The sequence below is a fragment of the Podarcis gaigeae genome (assembly GCF_964106915.1).
Source record: "Podarcis gaigeae genome assembly, chromosome: 1".
Taxonomy (NCBI): domain Eukaryota; kingdom Metazoa; phylum Chordata; class Lepidosauria; order Squamata; family Lacertidae; genus Podarcis; species Podarcis gaigeae.
The window spans coordinates 8,120,830-8,137,971 of NC_139678.1; the positions used below are offsets into that span (position 1 = coordinate 8,120,830).

General features: G+C 44.3%; 2 protein-coding genes across 3 annotated transcripts in view; both read right to left on the reverse strand.

The window, feature by feature from the left end:
- LOC310844217 (potassium channel, subfamily K, member 16-like) overlaps window positions 1-12,843 on the reverse strand; it is a 31,278-nt gene extending 18,435 nt beyond the window's left edge. The window contains exons 1-6 of one of the 2 annotated variants that reach the window (XM_083738090.1): window positions 12,702-12,839; window positions 10,161-10,361; window positions 8,367-8,487; window positions 2,699-2,862; window positions 2,026-2,188; window positions 172-437 (exon numbers count right to left, since the gene is read on the reverse strand). In XM_083738090.1, the coding sequence (XP_083594216.1) occupies window positions 277-437; window positions 2,026-2,188; window positions 2,699-2,862; window positions 8,367-8,487; window positions 10,161-10,355 (804 nt within the window). In that variant the 5' untranslated portion in view covers window positions 10,356-10,361; window positions 12,702-12,839 and the 3' untranslated portion in view covers window positions 172-276. Of the gene's footprint in view, window positions 1-171; window positions 438-2,025; window positions 2,189-2,698; window positions 2,863-8,366; window positions 8,488-10,160; window positions 10,362-12,701 lie in introns of those variants that run through there. The other variant, XM_083738089.1, reaches the window with a different exon arrangement.
- Window positions 1-17,142, reverse strand: part of LOC310844242 (potassium channel, subfamily K, member 16-like) — a 68,267-nt gene that overhangs the window by 35,055 nt on the left and 16,070 nt on the right. The window lies entirely within an intron of this gene.

The following is a 17,142-nucleotide window of genomic DNA, read 5'->3' on the forward strand; positions in this document are numbered from 1 at the left end:
CATTCCAGTTTTGAGAATCCAGTTAAGACCCTCCCTCCCTTTTTTGGTTGCAGAATACCAGGCTATTTCACAGTTTATTAGGAACTGCATAACCTAAAGAGCAACTAGTGAGTTTTTAAGGAATCAGCAGAATGACACAATGGCATAAAATTATAAAAAGCTCAGTTAAAATTCTTGAGTGCAACTCATTTTTATGTCAGTCTCCACCTGAATGAAATGATAAATTCTTCTCCAGTGGACATGTAGCAGACTGACTCCTTTGGGGCGGTGTTATTTTTACCCTCTGCTGTCTTTTTGTGAGCTTGCTTTTGGATCCACAGGTGCCAGGAATGAAGATACCAGTTCAAACAGCACAGCTAACCAGGCCAGACCAACGACGATCCAAACGGCTGCGAGCATCTGGTAGCCCGGAAAATAGGTTCTGTCATGCTTCATCCCTGGAGACACAGAGAAAAGCAACAATAATGTGTGAGGAGGTGATGGTGATTTAAAGGACCCGCCAACTCAGTTTATCCAAACCTCATTAGGTCATTTTCACACCATATATTTAAAAACACATTTCTACCACTGAATTGTGGGAAGACAAACACAGGAAACTGCCAATGTCCTTATTATTGCCTATTCATGGTGGTTTGGGCTCATGATGCTGTTTGAGCCTGGTTGTGCTACCACATTTCCAAATCGGTGCACATCCTATAACTTCCTGCTTAATAATAATAATAATAATAATAATAATAATAATAATAATAATAATAATAAATTTAATTTATATCCCGCCCTCCCCAGCCGAAGCCGGGCTCAGGGCGGCTAACAACAGTTAATAATCTAACATTCTAAAAACATTTCATTATAAAAATTAATTAAAATCAAATTGGTGGCAACCATTAAGCAAAATTCTGTGGAATAAAAATAATTTATTATTTTTACCCCACCCATCTCACTGGGTTTCCCCAGCCACTCTGGGAGGCTTCCAGCATATATCAAAACATTATAAGACATACAACATTAAGAACTTCCCTATACAGGACTGCCTTCAGATGTCTTCTAAAGGTTATGTAATTCTTTATCTCCTTGACATCTGAAGGGAGGGTGTTCAACAGGGAGGGTGCCACCACTGAGAAGGCCCTCTGCCTGGTTTCCTGTAATCTCACTTCCCACAGGGGGGGAACCACCAGAAGGCTCTCAGAGCTGGACCTCAGTGTCCAGGCTGAACGATGGGGGTGGAGACGCTCCTTCAGGTATACAGGGCTGAGGCTGTTTAGGGCTTTAAAGGTCAGCACCAGCACTCTGAGTTTTACACCAGAAAGATTCTAGTTTATTTTGTTGGCAACAGTTTGCTCCAGTTGTTGGTCACAGGCAGCAGTTGTGGCAGTTGCTAGCTAAGAGAATTGTGCAAAATCACTGTCCAGGAAAGCATTTTCCTTCTTTCATGTTTGCTGAAACTAGCCCAACGCCCTGCAACGCAGGAATCTTAAGGAAAGCATCCATGAAAAATGACAATCCAACCTCTGCTTAAAATCCTTCAAGGAAAGAGAGTCCACCACATCTCATGGGAGTTTGTTCCACTGCTGAAGAGCTCTTACTGTCAAAATTTCCCCCCAAATGTTTAGTCAGCATCCCTTTTCTTGTAACTTGAAGAGATTGGTGTGTGTCCTCCCCTCCAGAGCAGAAGAAAACAAGCATACTCCCTCTTCCATGTGACAGCCCTTGAGATATTTGAAGATGTTTCTCATATCTCCCCCAGTTCCCTCTTTTCCAGAATAAAAATACCCAGCTCCTTCAACCAATCCTCATAAAGTTTGGTTTCCAGACCCTTGATCATCTGTTCTTGAGAAACTTAAAATATGGTTTGGGTTCCAAATTATAATCATTGCAAGCCATCATTTTGGATGAAACGTGATCTGAGCTTTCATATTCTTCAGTACAACAGATTGGTTGCCACCTGTACCTTGAGGCCACAAATGACCTAGTATTATCTGTAGAACCTCTTAAGCCCACAATATGAAAGTATTTTGAAAGCCTTACCTATTAGATAGTCTCCAAAACCAATGGTGCTGAGTGTAATAAATGTAAAATAGATAGCTTCACTATAATTCCAGCCCTCCATCCATTGAAAGAAGAACGCTGGCAAAATAAGAAACATTAGAATTCCCGCACCCACGAACACGAAAACGTATCTTGCTGATTTCTGAAAAACAAAGCAAAAGGAAAGGAAAGGAAAAAAGGCAGTTCTCATGCAACAGAGCTCAGTTCTCTCGAGCTACAGCCATGCACTGTGATTTTAGGCTGCATTAACAGATAAATAATAATAATTCCACCCTAGTTAGACTTCATCTGGAGCACAGTTTCCTGCTGATGTCACAATTTTTGGTGGTCGAGCTCTATGGTGGTTACATTCATTCCTATTTGAAGGCAGAGCAAGCATTAATCTTCCTCGCTTAATTAGAGGGCATAATGCACATGTCTAATTTAGTCTTGTCTTCCTAATCAGATATGCATATGTATATGCAATATAATAGAAGAGCCCTGCTGGATCAGGGAAGGGCCCATCTAGTCAAGGATCCTGTTCTCATCGAAGCTGACTAGATGTCCACAGGAAACCTGCATACAGGACCCGAGTGTAGCAGCAGTCTATGTCGGCCTCAGTCTTGTGACTGGTAAGATTAGAAATCATCTCCAGATAAAGTAACTGAATTACCTTGTTTTCTTTCCCAGACAGTTTCTCTGCACAGCTTTCGCAGATTCCTGAGACTGAAGAGCCAATATAGTTCAAGCAGAGGAGGTTGAAGGGGATTCCAAAGAGAGCAAAAATAACACAAAAGAGCTGACCTTCTTTCGTTTGGGGACAGAGATTTCCATAGCCTGTTGAAAGATGAAAAATGTGTTGCAAAGGAGGTCAACAACTGTCGATCTGCCAATTACTGTACCTAGAGGAGTTAGTATGGAAGTGAGAGCTGGACCATAAAGAAGGCTGATTGCCGAATAATTGATGCTTTTGAATTATGGTGCTGGAGGAGACTCTTGAGAGTCCCATGGACTGCAAGAAGATTAAACGCATCCATTCTTAAGGAAATTAGCCCTGAGGGCTCACTGGAAGGACAGATCCTGGAGCTGAGGCTCCAATACTTTGGCCACCTCATGAGAAGAGAAGACTCCCTGGAGAAGACCCTGATATTGGGAAAGATGGAGGGCACAAGGAGAAGGGGACGACAGAGGACAAGATGGTGGGACAGTGTTCTCGAAGCTACAAACATGAGTCTGACCAAACTGCGGGAGGCAGTGGAAGACAGGAGTGCCTGGTGTGCTCTGGTCCATGGGGTCACGAAGAGTCGGACACGACTAAACAACAACAAGAGAAGTTACAGAGCAGGGTCCCTACGAAGGGTTGTTTCCAGTGGAATGCAGCATGTACATTGAGACTGACTGTTCCTTCCTTTCCTCTCTCCTGTACAACCCCCAAATCTGCTCCAGAGGATCCCCATACCCTCTGGAGCAGACATTGAGGATGCTCAGAGGGGTACAGAGAGGAGAAGAGGGGTCAGTTTCATTGTGGAAGCAGAGGTCTGTGCACAACCGAAATGGCAGCCTTGAATACAGCCCAATGTATTTATTTTATATACTGCACTCACTGACCTCCTTTATGCCGATGCACCTGGTGTTAGGATAATCATGTGGGAGCTTCAAGTCTCTCCCTCCTGTTCCTTGGACCGGACAGGCCCACTGTGGAAGAACTGACCTGAGATGCAATGGAAGAGGCCAAGTGTGCAGGTATGACTTTGGCGACCTTGTGAAACATTGGGTGAAATGGAGACTCATCATAGCAACCCTTTAAAAAACACACCAAATGATTGATAATATATTTGTAACGTGAATCAGGAGTTCACTGCATTTTCGTGGCAATCAAAACAAATGTAGGTTCATCTGCAGTGAGGAGAGAGCGGAGTTCCTCCATTTGTCCCCATCATGGCTGTCAGGGAACTGCCATCAGCTCAGAGGCGAGAGACGGAAGGGCAGTTGGGTTACAGGGAGTCTCCAAAGATCTTGCGAAGCAGCTCTTCCTCCAGCAAGGAGGGAATCCCCGCCTCCAATGGGGAGGGGATGCAGGGATCGGGAGATGTTAGAGAGAGCCGCAACACCAAGCCTGAGCAAAGCGGGGGGAGGCAAGTCCCCCTTTGCTAATGCTTTCTCTGCGCAGTCGGTTTACGTGCAGAGAGGGGAGGAGAAGGATGAGGGTCAAAGTTTATGCTGGAAAAACAGGTTGATGGACTAGATGGAATGGACAGTAAGGTCTGACATAACCCGAGACCAGGAAGAAGAAACGTTGGATGAAGATTGGAAGAAAGCTTTAAAATTTTATTTTGGGAATTAGGAAAAATGGTGGAATGAAATCATTTGGCTTTAGTATTAAGTTTTAGGATTTAAGGTATTTTATCGTAAGATAAGGTTAAAATAAATTAAGGTAAATTGAATGACAGAATATTGTGAAAGATGAAAAGGATTTGCTGAGTTAATTGATAGGTTAGACTGTTAAGATAAATTATCCAATAAAAATTGAGAAAGATGGAAAGAATTTGCTGAAACAAATGATTAAACTAGAATACAAAAAGGGAGGTGTGAGGAGGTCGATGAAACAAGTAAATGAAAGACAAAGAGATGGAATATTGGATGTGTGTTTTATTTTCTCTTTTTTATTGTTATTGCTGTATTTTTCTTTCTATTTTTCTATTTTTTTTCTTTTTTCTATCTATTTTTTATATATTGTAATGTATGTGTTGTTAATTTTTTTTTGCTGTTTGTTTTCTTTTTCTCTTTTCTGTAATCTTTAAACTCTTAATAAATATCATTTTTTAAAAAAAGTTTATGCTGGGAAAAGTTTAAGGACTGCCCACTCCCAGATTCTGCTAGCGGCTGAGCAGACATGGACTTGAGACGCTCTGCACTGTAAATGTTTTTGTACCGATAATAAAGCCTGGAAAAGACCCGTGGAAGACTTGCCTCTTTGCTCTCGAACAACCACGCTGGCACATAACAATGGCTAAAATCAGTTACAATTCCCAAGCCCCAAAAGACTTGTAAATGCTCTAGGAATTGGATTTCTCTCAATTCTAGTGTGACCTGACCTGATCTGTGTGCCCAGGACTGGCCTGTGAATTGAAACATGCTTAACCTTCAGGTTTTTCAGTTCTTCAAAATTTGTGATACAGTTATTGGATTAAAAAATGAATTACAAAATATTTATTTTGGGATAAATTTAGAAATGTATTTGATGATATGTCTTTGGTGATGAAATAGGGCAAGCAAGGAGCGTATCAGACAGAGGAACCACCATTGTGCCCAGATACCCATAATAGCCCTCATAATAGCCTTAGCTTCTTTTGAGATTGGACTCAATTAAGACTTGACTGATCTATATACTACTTAATTCTTGTTAATTAATTCTTATCCAAAATGCAAATTGGCTGCTGATGTAAGAAGAGTCATTAATTAAGAGGCTGAAAAACAAAGCAAAAAGCTTATCTTAAATTATCGATGATCAATAACGTTTACCAAGGGATAAGGATGATCTTGTTAGCTTAAAATCTTAATCTTATATTACTTTTAACTCTCCATCCTGGTGCTGCTTATAAAAGATTGAATCCACTAGTATGGGAATAGTAATAATATAGTTTTAATTTATTATTTATGTGTCGCCCATCTGACTGGGTTGCCCCAGCCACTCTGGGTGGCTTCCCCTGTTGCGCAGAAAAAAATACTTCGGTCTTGTCAGGATTCAACCTCAAACCGTTGGAATGGAATGCACTGTTTACTTAAAGGGAGGGACAGACACAAGTTTTCAAAGCTAAGGGAGAGATGAACAGAACTCATTATGGCAAAGACATTGATTGTTGGTATCACCCCACAATTATTGGATGAGCAATTGCAAGAGCTCACAGATAAGATGCACAGAATGGGGAATGAAAATGTATCAGAGAAAGACCAGAATTCTTTAAAACTCTTTGGGGGAAAATATTGATCAACAGCAGAGATAGAGAGAGAAAGGATCTTGTGTACAGGTGCAATTGAACTCAAAGGGAAAAACCACCAAGCATCTGGCAATTCATAGAATCGTAGAATAGTAGAATTGTGCTTCGCACCAGAAAGCTTAACCAGAGCTTTCCAAACTGTATGTCACAGCACATTAGTGTTTCAGCTGCAGTTTGTAGATGTGTCGCGCAAAGGATGGAAAAGAATTAATTTAACCACAAGTTTGCTAGTAAAACTGTATTACTGTGTCACAAAATGTTTAAAAAGTGTGTCACCAACATGGAAAGTTTGGAAAGCTCTGGATTAGACAGTGCTAGCAGGGTAGGTTCTGCCACTCATAAGTGCATGGTTTTCTGCACTGAAGGAATTCATCCAGACAAAAAGGGTGTGTGGTTTCTTGTGTGTTTTGTAGCTTACTGGAAAGAAGTGGCAATCCTATGCAAAGATGAGATTTGAAGGATGATGAAAGAACAAAAGCAAAGCCTGCAGCTTAACACAATTTATCTGAGCGAGACCAGTCGGATGCCCTGCATATTACTTTTGGGGAGATGCCAGCCAGAACCAAATTACCTATTGTCACTTCCGGCTAGTTGCTACGGAAGATGGCTGAAAATTCCATCGTCTCCATTTCACATGGGCAATTAGAGGCTGAGATGGGAGTAATCAGCCTCCTAAACCCCTCCAGGGCCGGAGGGAGCAGTCTCATCTGCGGTCGCCCAACACCTGGCCCCAAATCCGGAAGGAATAAGGGGCTGGGGGGGTGCTGGATGGAAAGCCCCCACACAATTCTGTCACTCTCTGAAGCTGTCTCCACGAGCAACAAGTCTCCATTTCTTAAGATGAAAAATTGGATTTAAACAATTAATTCAGCCTCTGAGGACTTAGAAGACTTGAATGGAAAAGGGATTATCATCTGAGGTGCCAGTCTGACGGAACAGAAAGTGGGTGTGAGCCTTTATTTACTTTACTTCGATATTTGCCTACGTGATAACATTTGGCAAATCCCCTCTGGAAGGAACGACTAGCGGATTTTTTTTATGACAGCAAGCGAGATTAAAATTTTTGCATTTGTTGATATAATAAGGTTTTAACAACTCTAATAATTACTAACTGAGTGGAAATTACTGGGGGGGGGAGGAAAATCAAGGTTTTTGACTCTTGGTTTCCTGGAAGAAGATCAAAAGACTCCCTGATTTATTGGAGTAGAAGCGACTTCTCATTAACAACTGGAGAGATGCCAAAGAGTTCTGGATATTTGCCTAGGAGATTTGTTACGCAGCATTAATTTGGCAGGGAGACAGGAGGGAAACTGAAAGTAGATTGACCAGCTAGCTGAATCAAATTGTATAGCTACAGGGGGGTGCAGTGGCATAGCGTGGGGGGTCAGGGGGGGCCGGCCGCAATGGGCGCAACATCTGGGGGGTCGTGCTCGCAGCTCTCTGCCCCTACCTGGCTCACTAACTCTCTCTCACTGCAGTGCTGGCTGTGCGAATCTGATCTGAGCCGCCGGGTCGCCGCCCACTGTGGAGAGAGAGCGAGGGACTATCTGGGGGAGGGACAGTGCAGCGGCCGCCCAGCACAGCGCTGAGCGCGGGAGAGAACCACACCAGACCAGACCAGGCAGCAGCAAGAAGAAGCTGGCAGCGGCGGCAGGTTAGGGGTTAGGGGGCGCAAATTACTTGCCTTGCCCCGGGTGCTGACAACCCACGCTAGGCCACTGGGGGGGGTGTACACCTCTAATATTATACTCTTTGATACTTGTATTTACAGATTTACTTGGTAAATCACCTCCGAGAAAAGCTAATGTTTGAATAGCAGCTGGTTAAGGAACAACATAGGGAAGACGCCCTGATTTGATCCTATTTGGACTGCGTGTCAATATGGCAGCCGCCTACAGTGGAAGTCTCCTGGACTGATTTGGCAGAAACACCAGCTTGAGAAGAGAGGATGTGAATTTACAGAGGGGAAGCTTGGATTACAGATTGGGAGCATAAAGAAGAAGAAGGGGGGGCATAAAACCCACACAGAAATATATTGTTTTCACTAACAACTCACTTGCAGAATGAACGCAGAGGCTGTTGAAAATAATGATTAATATCAGAATGAATTATGGGAATTATTGTAATGATTATGAAAAGAAGCAGAACGATGAGGTGATTAGGATTCCCTCAGATCTCGAAGCATGTGAAGTCAGCTCAAAATTTATAATTAGGCATAATATTGGAACTGTTCGATTATTGGATAATTTGTATAATTTGGAATATATAATATGGTTTGATTGGATTGTTAAAAAGGAAATTTAATAAATATTATTTAAAGAAAGAAAGAAAGAACTAAATTACCAATTGTGGATAACATAGTGCCCACGAAGAAGAAAGAATGAGTGAAATCCCAGCTGCTGTGTTTTTCATGAGGATGGGTTCCTACTGGATCTATTCCCGACCGAACAGCTTTTACCAGTTTCTGCAATTGAATGCAAGACTCAGTTTGAATATTCCAACAATAGGAATAGCCCCTCCTCTGATTATCACCAGATACCACTAACCAAATCACGATGCATTCACATCGTTCTTCTAGATCAGTCCAGCACGTTCTTCCCCCAGTGGCCAGCCCAATGTTCATGGGAAGCCCACAAACAAGACCTTTCCTCCACAACAGCCCTCCCTTCACTTGTCACCCCACTAACTGGTAGGCATAGGGCTTATGAACACTCAACTTTTCCTCCACTCTTTCCAGGCAAAGGTCCACACCCCAAGGAAGAAGAAGAAGAAGAGTTTGGATTTGATATCCCGCCTTTCACTCCCTTTAAGGAGTCTCAAAGCGGCTAACATTCTCCTTTCCCTTCCTCCCCCACAACAAACACTCTGTGAGGTGAGTGGGGCTGAGAGACTTCAAAGGAGTGTGACTGGCCCAAGGTCACCCAGCAGCTGCATGTGGAGGAGCGGAGACACGAACCCAGTTCTCCAGATTACGAGACTACCGCTCTAAACCACTACACCACACTGGCTCTCAAGGAGAGCTAATAATAATAATAATAACAATTAATATTATTATTATTATTATTATTATTATTATTATTAATACCCCGCCCATCTGGCTGGGTTTCCCCAGCCACTCTGGGCGGCTTCCAACAAAATACTAAAATACAATAACCTATTAAACATTAAAAGCTTCCCTAATCAGGGCTGCCTTCAGATGTCTTTTCTCTTTGACATCTGGTGGGAGGGCGTTCCACAGCACGGGTGCCACTACCGAGAAGGCCCTCTGCCTGGTTCCCTGTAACCTGGCTCCTCGCAGTGAGGGAACCGCCAGAAGGCCCTCAGCACTGGACCTCAGTGTCCAGGCAGAATGTTGGTGGTGGAGATGCTCCTTCAGGTATACTGGACCGAGGCCGCTGCTTGTGGTTTGCACCAAGCTTTCCCAGTGAAAACTGTGATTTATGTTTGAGTTGTTGAAAGTGATGCAGCGGTTTCACCCTCAAAACTTAGTGATAAAGTAGACTCCTTACACTCCTTACACAAGACTTAAAGACGAGTCTTGACTTGTCAGGATGGCAACTAGGGCTTTTTTTTAGCCGGAACTCTCTGGAACTCAGTTCCGTCACCTCTCAAGTGGGCAGCATTGCATTTATCGGAGAAGAAAGGAGGTGTTCATGGTGAGTTCCAAGCAGTGGCGTAGAGTGGGGGGTGCAGGGGGGGCTGCCCACACTGGGCGCAACATCTGGGGGTTAGGGTTAGGGGGCGCTAATCCACGGGTTAGGGGGCGCAAATTACTTGCCTTGCCCCGGGTGCTGACAACCCATGCTACGCCACTGGTTCCAAGATCTCCCCGCACCATTTTTCCAAGAAAAATAGCACTGATGGCAACACTGTCAGAAGTTGTACTTTTTCTATATCAAGTTCAATACTAAGTGTTTCTCTCCTTCCTTCAAAAACATACACTCCATCAATTTGCCTAATCCTCCACGGGGATAACATTCCATATGCAGAAGGAAGGCTCTATGCTGGCCACAGATTCTGTCCCCACCTCAATTCCCACCTCCTAAACTGTATTCCCCCAAATATACTTTTTGACCTCTTGACCTCTGGTGTCCTGCCACGGTCATCCCTTTCAGTCTTGCTAAAGTAATACCTTACCTGTATGAATAACTCCACCTCTTCTGGGGTGAGAGCGGTGTAGTTCAAAAAAAATTCCTCCTTCATGTGAAACATTGCCTCTTCTACTTTTTTGTGGTGATCGTTCTCCAGAAGCTCAAAGACGAAGGCACCCATCACAACGTAAGTTAAGAGGCCAGCCAGCAGTAGGACGCCCTGTGCCCTGCTCACATGCATGTTGTTCTGTGTGGGAATGAGGGCCAAGGAAGAAGCAGACACAAGAGCGACTATTGGTTAGTAAGCGAGTCCTTATTTGTCTTCACCCAGACTCAACAGTACAGCCCCATAGCTGGGCACTCTCCATAGCTGGGCCCAAGATAATGAAATGAATTTCAACAGGGAAGGTTCTGCACTTAGGCAGGAAGAACCAGATGCACAAATAGAAGATGGGGGACACATGGCTAAGTAGCAGTACATGTGAAAAGGATCCAGGGGTCTTGGTGGACCGCAAGCTGAACATGAGTCAACCGTGTGTTGTTAATACCCAGTGGCGTAGCGTGGGGGGTGCAGGGGGGGCCGGCCGCAACGGGCGCAACATCTGGGGGGGACACACTCGCACTCGCACTCGCAGCTCTCTGCCCCTAACTGGCTCATTCACTCTCTCTCACTGCAGTGCTGGCTGTGCGAATCCGATCCGAGCTGCCGGGTCGCCGCCCACTGTGGAGGGGGTGGGTGCCAGGCGTGCGGAGCGGAGAGAGAGCGAGGGACTATCTGGGGGAGGGACAGTGCAGCGGCCGCCCAGCGCAGCGCTGAGCGCGGGAGAGAACCACACCAGACCAGACCAGGCAGCAGCAAGAAGAAGCTGGCAGCGGCAGCAGGTTAGGGGTTAGGGGGCGCAAATTACTTGCCTTGCCCCGGGTGCTGACAACCCACGCTACGCCACTGTTAATACCACAAGGTTTATCTAAATTAGTATTTTTAAACATCAATGAAATGTATCATGACTTATCAATGGATATCAAGAGATGGCAGTTATTGAACCTGACCCTGTGGAGAAAGGTCACTGCTCTTAAACTGAACATAATACCTAGACTAGTTTATATCTTAAGAGAAATTCCAATTCATATACCGAGCAAATACTTTCACAATATTAAATCTTTGTTTAGAAAATACATTTGGGGCTGTTCAGTTCCAAGAATTCATAAAAAAAGAGGATTTGGGATCCCAGATTAAGAAGTGTATCACGAAGCATATTTACTGTCAGGTACACAATTCTGGAGACCCACACTGAAAATAACTGTCCAGATTGGGTACCTTAGAATATTCCTACGTAGCACTGCAAGAAAGATGGGTGGCACTCGGGTCTAAATACGTTAAGGTACTATTGAAACAATAACATCAATTTGAATAATATGGCATCACATGTCCAAAAAAAATACATTTGACCTCTTCTCCCATGACAAAATGACTTTGTGGGGAAACCCATCTTTAAAAATCGGGAAAGAAATGGTTGTATGGAAGAGGTGGATGAATTTGAGTATATTAATGTTAGACCAGCTGATAAATGAAGAGGATGTATTTTATACATATTCCTTTTGAAGAGACAAATACAGACTACCTACAATGGCAATATCTCCTGATATTGCTAACCACCATCTACGGAACAGCTACTTTTACAGCCTCAGAGACCCCAGAGATAAGAAAGCAGTTGATTCATTCTTATGCAGCAAAAAATGGCCATCAACATATATAAATCAATTTGATATACAGGTACTGAGGGAGGGATGGGATAAAGAATTAGAGATCTCAATTTTCACCTCACAGTGGGAAACTCTTTTAAGTGCCTTAACAGGGGATCTCTGTACCTTAAATTGAGGCTCATACAACAAAAAATAAAATTTTGAATATACTGGGCCCCATTACATTTGTTTAGTAAAGGGCTCTCGAAGGTATCTAACTGTTGGAGATTCACTCAGTACAATGCTTCCCCAAAACCTATGTTTTTTTCATTGTCCTATATTGAAAGATTTTTGGCAGAAGGTAACAGAAACTATCAACAAAACTGTACGGAATAATCTTACATTTACAATGTAAAATATCCTTTTGGATTATATACCCAGGAAATGGAACCTTACGAAAGGACAATATGAGTGGACCACGGCAAAAAGGTGAATACTGATGAATTGGAAAAATAAAAGTGTGGCACTCAGATGACAAAAACCATATGTGAATATGTTGCTAGAAAGACTAGAAAAGGTGAGTATTTTGAAAATGGTGCTTCCTGTTGTATAGGTGTCTAAAATAAAAGATTATATTGACTGTGAAAAATCAAGACTGCTTCAATGACTTCTCGGGAAAGTCGGTTGGAGTGTTAGGACACTGCATGTCAAAACACACTTTCTCTTTCCGGTTTGGTTTGGTTTCTTAAGAAATACAGTTCATTGGGAAACATGGAGGGAGAAAACCAGGAGGTTTTGTCATGGTGGAGCTAATGTGTTTTCCCGCATCCATAACCAGCCCAGGGGTCATTTGGAGGAGGGAATTGAAAGGAGGGGAGAGGTCTTTGCTTGGCTCCTCACTCACCCTGATAGGGTCCTTTGATTTTAATTCTTCTTAAATTATCCACTTCATCAACTCCCAGTATTTGATGGGAGAGTCTCAGTGGCTTCCTTTTACTGGGTAGCTATTTGGGAGGAACAGCTTATCCCCCTCCCCCATGGGCTCTATGAGGTCATGAGTACATTACCCTCTTTTACTTACCTGGTCTTCTGTGAGGTCACCCCTCTGTACCAGCTGTGCTGCTGACAGCCTCTAGGTCTGAGAGGTTGGTGGGAAGATCAGCCCACAGTATTTTAGAAATGTATAGGGAGGAAGAAGACAGAAGTGCCTGGCGTGCTCTGGTCCATGGGGTCACGAAGAGTCGGACACAACTAAACGGCTAAACAACAACATAGGGAGGAAGCTCTGATGAGCAATGAGAATGCTCATCAGATTTGCAGATGGCACCAAACTGGGAGGGTAGCTAATGCCACAGCAAAAAGAATCAGAATTTAGGGTTGCCAATTGTCCTCTTTTTCCAGGACATGCCCTCTTTTTCATGGGCAGTGTCGTCATAGCGATCCATAAAAAAATGTTCAGTAGCACCTTAGAGGCTAACTAAGTATGTTCTGGGTATAAGCTTTGGTGAAGCTCTGAAGAAGTGTGCATGCACACAAAAGTTTATAACCAGAACATACTTAAAGACCAACTAAGTATGATCTCTAAGGTGCTACTGGGCAATTTATTTATTTATTTCGACTGCGTCACATCAACACAGCTACCTACCTGAATCTAATAGCGACCCATAGTTAAAAGCAGAAATCAGCAAATGTGTCCTCTTTTTACAACCCTAAACTGAACCCAAGCTAACAAAATGAATTTCAGTGGACCACAGGCTGAACATGAGCTCTGTGGCCAAAAACCACCCCCTTACTCTCCTAACCCAGATATCCCAGGACTGGGTTGTGAGCTTTTCAAACGGGACATCATAAAAGTCCTGGAGCTCAGCCATCTCCTCCCCCAGTGCTCCCATTGGGGCTTTGAAGTACTCACGCGTACCAGCCAGCTTCAAAGGAGAGGCCTCTAGTGGCTCTTTGCAGCACACAGCATTTCAGCCAGTTTCCCTGCTTTCTCCCAGGTAAAGCCTCAAAGCAGAACTTTTTCTTCCGGCAGCAAAAACAGCGGCTTCTCAACTTTCACAGCCTTTTAAAGCACACAGCACTTCAAAGCAGGCTTCAAAGCAGCTTCCTCTAATTGCAGTTACTGTCCCTCATAACCTGAAGAAGATTTTTTGCTCAGATAAGAGCAGTTTTATTTAAGCAGAAACTATCCATTATCTATCACAGCGAACAGCATCATGAAAACACGTCCTCTCTCCTCAAAAGCGAAAGTAGAGGGAAAAAACAAAGGCTGGAGACTCTCGGAAATGATGCATAATCTCCCCCCTCCCAAATTGTAGGCAGGGCGTACACTCTGAGCTGTTTAACCCTATAAGCTCAGGTTCTCACAATTTCTGGGGGGAAGAAAGAGGGGGGGGAGGAGAGGTCCATCTTGGAGAGAGAGGCTGTATGCCTGCACTGCTGCCTTTTGAACTAACAATGCCGTAAGATCTGGACTCCTTCCATGCAGACTGAAGGTGTAAATACTTATTTTCCCATGTATAAGACTATATTTTCCCCCAATTTTTTTAAGTTTAAAATTGGGTGTCGTCTTATACACAGAATGTTGTAATTATTTATTTCTTAATTTTGGGCTCAAAAAATAGGTGGGGGCTTATATATGGGGGTGTCTTATACACAGAAAAATACGGTAGCTGAATAAACCCTATTTCTTAAAGTACGACAGTTTCCACCGTGTCATCTATTCTCCAAAGTGACTCTAGGCTACATCAACAGAAGCATAGTGTCCACATCACAGGAAATAATAAAGGTCAAGGGTCTAGAAGCCTTGGACTTCCTGTTTCCGGCAGTGGGAAATGGTTGACTCCCATAAGACCGGGCCCCGGCCGTGCCGATAATTCAGGGCTGATATGGGGGTAATTAGCTCTGGCAGCCTCCCCAGGGTTGGGGAGGACTGTCTCGAAGACCTGTGGCTTGTCCGAGATTGCCAGCGTGCATTAAGGTGCAGCCAGCAGGACACTGGGTCAAAAGAGCACGATAATGGCTAGCAATCCCTGATGACAATATTTTGGATAATATACAGTGCATCTGTTTGCAAAAGATCTTTTTTCATTATGAGCGAGAGAAAAGGCTAAATGGATGCCTAGCAGCCCCCCTCTAGGGCCCGGAGAGGGGACTGGGTGGCTTCCAGGAAAGCTGATTGATCACCAAATGACTGATATATTGCAACACAGCAAGCAGTCTGCTTAAGAACAACTCAATAAGCTGTAAGACACTGCATTTCTAAATTGTAAAAGGAAGCTGTCAGGGGCTCAGGAGCAGAGGCAAAGGGAAGAGAGGAAATGGAGAGCGAAGGGGAAGAATCCGAGGGGAGCGTAGGAGAAGAGGACAGTGGCTCGAGGGATTCCATGAGCCTCTCCAGCGAATCGGAAGATTCACAGAAGGGGGCGCCAGTGGCCAGGGGTAGGGGGTTCCCAAGGGGAACGCCCCAGGAGCAAGGGGGCAGCAGGGACTCCCAGAGCAGTAGTTGGAAATCAGGACCAGCTTCCCCACCAGAGCAGAGTGGGGGGGAAGAGTCCCAAGTATCGGGGCCAGTGCATTCCCCACCAGGGAGAGAAGACGAGGCAGGGCTGACCACGCCTCCATCGGAGAGTCGGACAACGGAGGGGAGGTCAGATCCGGCCAGTATCCCGGAAGAGGGAAGCAGTGACAGAAGTAGTGTAACGGTTAGGAGAAAGGTCACTGGGTTGGCGCGAGAGGCAAGTTCAAATGTACAGGAGCGCGGGACAGCAGAGAATGAGGATTGGGAACCGGGTCCTAAAGCCCGCCGGAGGCAGGGGGAGGAGCTAAGCGACTCAGCGTCGGAAGAGTCCAGAAAGGGCAATGCCCCAGCGGGCAGGAGGACCCAGAGGAGGAGAGAGCAGCGGAAAAGGTGGAGCAGGGCTAGGATCTTAAACTGGTCTCAGAGGGGAGGAGACTCAGACGGGACTTCGCCGATCTAGGGTTTAAGACGTAGGGCTGCACGCTGTGGCTTTGAAATGGAAACTGAACTTCAATAAAGACTTTTGTACATTACGACAGCCTAGCGTTGGTCCTCTGTGAGCTGGGACCTAGAGGCAGTTCTGACAGAAGCTTTCAACAACAGCCAGACCGGAAAGTTTAATGATTTAGGAACTGCCAAAATATCAAACTTCAGAGAACTGGACATAAGCCTGGACTGGCCAAAGCATTGAAAGCTAAACCGATAAACTATAAGTGGGAGTTTCTGGAAGGAATCTCATTTAGGGGGAAGAGACAAATATTTAAGGGGAAGAGACGAATATTTGAGTCAGTTAAGGAGGCTAATATTTCTTGGAGGAAATATTGGAAGCAGTTAGGAGGGGAAAGACAGCCAATAGAGAGATCCCAATATTAAACAGGTGGTTTCAGATCGTGAAAGTGAGTGAGTAAGCAACCCAACATGCCCTATAGGAATTTTTTTTCTTTCCCCCCTTTTTTTCTCTTTTGTTCATTTCTTTGATATTTAATTCACTAGGACTTAATCACTGTAATTTTCCTCTCTGTTCTGTTTTTAACAATAAAGGGTGACTTTAAAAATAGTTACATGGAGCATAAATCATTTGAACGACAAAAAGAAGAGAAACAAAGTAGAGCATATAGTGATTAAACAAAAACTAGATATAATTTGCATACAAGAAATGTATGTAAAGAGAAAACATAAGAGAATATTGATAAATCCCAAACTAGGAGTAGAATTTATATCCTCAGACCAAACAAAAAAGGGGAGTGGTGATTTACTGCTGCGCAGCTCTCGCTCTTGCTCTGCTGGTTTCAGCGAGTGCTGCACGGCACCTCTTGCTCTGCTGCCTTCACACCAAACGGGAGGAGGGACAGACGAGAGCAAGCAAAGCGAGAGCTGCTTACATGGCTTCTGTCCTGCTTTGCGCAGCTCTAAAAAAGCAAGCAAAGCACCTGTCCCGGTGTCTCCTCCTCCTCTTTTTGCTCCAGAGTGGCCTCGCTTTACAGTGAGGTGGGTGGAGGAATGGGCTAGTGTGGGAGTCATACAGCTAAGGCAGAGGCTTGTAAAAACTGCAGGGTCCCCCTGACATTCCTCTGGGCAATGATTACCTTATACGGAGAGGGGAGTGTCAAGCCTTGACTGGATGAGGTAACAGGAGACTTTGAAAAACGGCCATGCGGCTGGGAGAACAAAGGAGATAATAAAAAGTTGCCGGAGGAGAAAGGCTGGAAGGAGCAGCTCTCCAGCATTATGAAAATACTCGCTGCCTCATTGTGTCTTTTTTCTATGCTATGCTAAGCACCACTTGACTGGCTGGCTCCAACAAGTGGTGCCCTCTCTGAGGCTC